The sequence below is a fragment of the Silene latifolia genome, chromosome 2 (assembly GCF_048544455.1).
Source record: "Silene latifolia isolate original U9 population chromosome 2, ASM4854445v1, whole genome shotgun sequence".
NCBI lineage: Eukaryota > Viridiplantae > Streptophyta > Magnoliopsida > Caryophyllales > Caryophyllaceae > Silene > Silene latifolia.
The window spans coordinates 48,412,198-48,417,914 of record NC_133527.1 but is presented as its reverse complement, the minus strand read 5'-3'; the positions used below and the strand labels follow the sequence as shown (position 1 = coordinate 48,417,914).

Genomic DNA, 5,717 nt, shown 5'->3' with positions numbered 1-5,717 from the left:
ATTGCCTCCCCGGCAACGGCGCCAAAATTTGATACGACTGTCGTATACCTATCAAAAATAAACTAACTAAACTAACTATATAGCTAGGGAAGTCAGGTCGATCTCCTCATGCAGGCAAGATATCTGTAGAAGTCCGTCTATTTGGTCACAAATGGGGGGATTGTTTGAATTGTTTTCTAAACTAAAGCTTTAAAGGAAGAGAAGTAGAGAAAAGAGCAGGAAAAGCAGGAAAATAGATTTAAACTATCAAATAGAGAAGGGTCATGTAAGGAATTCGGTTCACTACGGTAGTCCAGTGACTCAACTGTAAACAACATAGACAGATTAATGCGAGACAGATATGGAAAGGTCCTTTCGGTCCACTTTCTATCCTAAAATACCACAAACTTAACTTTCATCCTCGTCAGGGTACTCTACTGTTCATAGCAGGCCTATTTAGTCCAATCTTTCGATCTAGGATTAATTTTAGCCAGATTAAAGGGATGACTCAGAAGCGTGCACTCAACTAAGTCGATAAAATACAATTAAATTGCTATGGTGACAGAATCTCACAATTAATTCATCTAAACTATTTACTACATCGTCACATTTCTACCGTAGATCCCCTAATCCCAACATGAAAGAAGTTTAGCTACTCATATCGCTAATTAAACTATCAAAACTAACAGCAGATAAATAACCAGCATTCAACATATTAAAACGATGATTAAAATGCATAAAAAGTAAATTAGGGCAAAGGAATAAACGAAGTGAAACAAAGGATTAAAGCAAACAAACGATTGATTATTATTAAGAGAAGAGGAAAAGATTACAATCGTGCGAATCCAGCGTAAAGAACAATCAAATCCGAGCGAAATAAATCCCAAAGTAAAGTTACAGTGAAGGAGAAAAATAGTACGCAGTCTTGAATGAAAGATAAAAAGATAGTAGAAAATTAGATAAAAGCTAAGTAATGAATAGATACTAATGACCTAGCTAATGCGTGCTTAAATAGGAAAATAACTAAGTTTATCGAAATAAAACAACTCACAGGCTAATTAAAGCCCATGAAAACAGAAACCACTCGATCGAGCAAAACTCAGCATAATCTACTCGATCGAGTAGAATAGTTACTCGATCGAGTAACCCTCTTTATAACACTTCTGGATCGAGTAGAAAAGCACTCGATCGACCAACTGGGGCCATGAAAACCACTCGATCGAGTGGTAAAACTACTCGATCGAGTCTTCTGTCTTCAATTCAGCTCAAATCCACGCCCGATTGCCTCATAAACCGTGCCTTCACGCACTCCAATGCATTATCTCACTCTGGAAAATCTCGTCTCCTCTAAATGCATGCAAAAAGGACGAAAAAATGATACGATTCCACTACTTTCGCGTTCATTTCTACAAAATGGACAAAACGAACCAAAGTAGCCAATTCGGGGCATAATACTATATAAACAGTACAAAAAAGCATAGAAATATGTGCTGAAATAGGCTAAAAAGACTATACAATATGCACGTATCACTTTCGACGTAAATCTTACAATAATTTATACAATAAAAAAGGTATAATAATAAAACATGGGATTTACACCCTCAAACTTACATGTTTGACGAAACGAGATTGACTAAGTTAACGATTAGTGATTGCTCGACTCGAATGTACGACGAAAGTACCCTCTTAAGAGGAATTAAGCTAAATTGAATAAGTTGATTGGGTGGAGTTGGTCAAATTGGTCGGTCATGCAAAACGAGGCTGGTACTCAGAAGGATCCAAGCTTATGTGGTCGAAAGTTCAAGCACTTAGACGCCAATAAGCAAAGAGCACGGTCTTAGAATGCAAAGGGAGAAGAGAAGGGCGGACACTCGCGTGAGAAATATGAGGAACTAAGGTCCCTATTTATACTAATCACACGGAGGAATTAGGGTTTTGGTAAAACTTTGGAAACAAATCTCGAAAAGATCTTAAAATACTCAGAAAGGAGCTGGGGAAGAGGCGCAGTAGCCACTGCGGCTCTTGGAGGAGGCGCAGCAGGTGCTGCGTCCTTTCCCCAGGAGTTTCCTCCTACGGAAGAAACATTTTTCGCGTTTCTTTTATGGAATTGCGGTATTTCTCAACTTCCTTATTGTTTAAAATATAATTTCGGGATATATTTTGCCAAAAGATTAAAAGATTGAAATATGGAATAGAAATATCCGGAACATTCCAGAACATTTTGACTCGGCATTTTAGACGGTTTTTGACCCGGACTCCAAATGAACTCTAATTACTGTCAAAACGACCGTAACGGCGCGTATATAATGACCAAGGGGTAGACACAAGTATTTGAGCTATCACTTGACGATAAACTTATAAATTGTCATAAATCGTTCCGTGTACCAAACATGCGGCCCAATCATCACCGGGTGGCTTGCGGGAGGTGTAGAAATGAGGTATCTACAATTAGGAACAGATATATTTATCAAGCGGTCAATACTGACTCCCATGAATGAAGATATTTGCGCCATTAATACACTTCTTATAATTAGGTTCCCAGGAGAAGCTGTCACATATAGAGGCTACGATTCGATGCTGACTGATAACTGCAACATTTATCCAGCTGAATTCATAAATACGCTTTGTCCAGGAGGCATGAGTCCTTATGAATTAATTCTGAAAGAAAATTGTCTAGTCATTCTACTCAGAAATCTTCTTCCATCCTCCGGCCTCTGCAATGGAACTAGACTAATATGCAAACGATTTACACCCAATCTAATAGAATGCATGATAGCTTCTGGACATTACAGTGGTGACCACGTATTTATCCCACGTATTAAAATGCAGCCATCAGCTTCCGATAATTTCCCATTTCAGTTCCAGCATAATCAGTTTCCCTTGAAGCTGAGTTTTGCAATGACCATCAACAAATCACAGGGGCAGACATTGGACCAAATTTCTATCTACCTTCCAAGACCCTGTTTTTCTCATGGACAGTTGTATGTTGGTCTTTCACAAGCTAGAACATCAAATAATGTAATCGTCGTTTCTGCATCAACAGATCATGGTTCATCGCAACAATCTATGAAAAACATTGTTTCTTATGATGTTTTGAGACTTGCAGGCATCATCTAAGTAACCTCCCATGGAAAGTGTTCCTGCAAAATCAGCATACTTTTTGGCACCTTACTAGGACGATATATTGTCCACATTTTGAAGACAGGACTGCAAGAATCACACTACTTATTAATATGCACACCCCTGCAAAATCGACTTCCATTTCCCTTAGTACAACCATGCTACTTAGCCCACCATTGTGCTTGAAAAAGCATATGAGCCAATGGTTGGCTATATTATATCAAGGAATGTAATGCACTTTTGAATGCAGAAGCTTATGAGTCATGTAATACAAGGACTTTTTACCAGAAATAAATTGTAAAGTTTCTAACAACCCTTTCTTTTTCTAAAAAAAAAAAAAAAAAAAAAAAAAAAAAAAAGCTTGCTTGATCATTACTTACAATTTCCAAATTTTTACTATATAAAAGCAACGAAATAATAAAACTAACGCTTTACTATAATATAAAATAGTTCTCAATTCTGTTAAATGAATAAATGTTCCATGAACCATACACACACCCACTCCTAAAGCCACTCTTCTCAGTACTATTTCTCAATGAACTTCTCCATTAGCTTATAATCAATACTCCCTCCTATTCTAGATAAGTGTCCCATTGTGAAGATGGCACAAGAATTAAGAAAGTGAGTTAAGACCACACAAAACGGACAATGGGACAGTTATGTGAATAGACGGAAATGGACAATGGGACACTTATTTAGTAGGGGGGAGTATTAGATAAGTCATCTTATAATCAAGAAAGAAATATAAGTCCCCTCTAAATAAATAACTATAACTATAAACACCCTCTACCATAGTACTCCTACAATCTACTAATAACAATATAATATTATAGCCTTTCTAATAGTCATAACAATTACCAAACTACACATTACTCCAACCAGAACTATACAGTGTATTGTCTCTTTTCCCCTTTTCCCTCCCTGCCTTTCATTCAATTACTTTTCTAATCCTCCGCCAGTCTTCCTCACTTCTTCCACATGCTACTTATAGTACCACCACTCTCTAATTCCTACTTTCAGTTACAATTCTCAGAAAAGTAACACAGCACCTTCCAGTATGCACTCCTAATCTCAGATATGCTCATCCTTTCACTCTATATTTCATTCCTTTAATTTGTTAGCTTTTTGAATTATTATTTACATGATTATCATTGTCATCTACATCTGAATTTGGTCTTTATTATCATGCCAATCTTCAAGTATATATATGTATATATATATTGTGCAGCATAAAGTAGTCATGTTTCTATGTTAGTAAATTAAAGCCTACAAAATTAGAAAATCTTGACAGATAAAAATAACCCCAACAATCACAACTTATTTGGTGAATTTGGTCACATGTTATCACAACTAACCTAAATGTGCTTGTACTAACTAAGATTCTTGGTAACAGAAGAGCTGTATTCATATGTTAACATAGAAATAATGTAATGCACTTTTGAATTCACATGTTTATTATAATTATCTGGAAAGCTACATCCAGTTTACAGTTCATAGGTTTTCAATTTCAGTCTGACTATTCTTCATTAAATGGTCTGCATCTAAAACCCAAATACTAAATTTGATGTTCGAAAATACGCTAAAATCAGTATGAAAATTATTTGATTATCATGTTGCCTCTCTTAACAGAATGAAGCCGCGAACCGTGTACTTAGATGAACTAACGAACACCACTAAGGACTACAAGGTCAACGTGAGGGTAATTGAAAAGAGACGCCCAAAGACATCTCTTGCTAAGGTGGTCTACCAGGGCTTGGTGCTCCAAGATGATAAGGCAAACCCATTGTTCATATAAATCTTTGTCCAAAATAAAATATGAATATAGATTCTAATTTATTGATTTTTATCTTATTTTAGGAATCTACACATGAAGTAGTTAATGAATTAATGCATTTACTAATTGATTATTATTTAGTACATTTTGTAAACCTCTGCCCACAAATACATGGATTTGTTCATGAGACACTTAAATTTGGCTGAGACCATTAGTGCATAAATGGTAGAGCTATGATTCAAAGCTCATTTTTGCTCTGACATTTTACAGTGTTCTATTCTGAAGTATTGTACTTTTAGTATGGCATTATGCATTTGAAATGCCACACCTGTGAGAAGCTCGCACATCAATTTCAGTAAAATTCTTGTTTCGGATAAACCCTTTAAATACATATTTCGTTCTTTTTGAATCAGTATTAGCATCATCTTCCACCACAAGTAGTTCTGTTTAGTTTTACTGCTCTCATATTAAGAGTCGTTCTTTTTTGTTTATTTTTGGCATCCATTCCTTTACTTGGTAAAAGACCGTCGTAACTGTTTGGCTAACCAAGGCACAACAAATCAGCGCGTATTTCTTATTAAACATTGTTCTATTTGTAGCTGAACAAATGATTTCAAGGTTACTTTCCTCAGTAAATGAAATATAGCCAGTACAACGCGCTAAGATCCACCATGTGCCTAATGACAATGAATATAAAGGCAAATCTAAATAACATGTGTAATTTTGTTTGTTGATTGTTTCTTGTAATTAATCGTATTAAATATACCATAACTAATAAACATAATATCATTCACAGGGGTCTACGATGCGTGGGGCTCTTTTTGCTGAACAGGTCGATCAATAT

At 35.9% G+C, this 5,717-nt stretch overlaps 1 protein-coding gene across 1 annotated transcript; it reads left to right on the top strand.

Moving 5' to 3' along the window:
- Window positions 1-2,412: 2,412 nt before the first annotated feature.
- Window positions 2,413-3,096, top strand: LOC141640748 (uncharacterized). The gene has a single exon (XM_074449430.1). It carries the CDS (start codon window positions 2,413-2,415, stop codon window positions 3,094-3,096), a length of 684 nt encoding a protein of 227 aa, XP_074305531.1.
- Window positions 3,097-5,717: the final 2,621 nt, after the last annotated feature.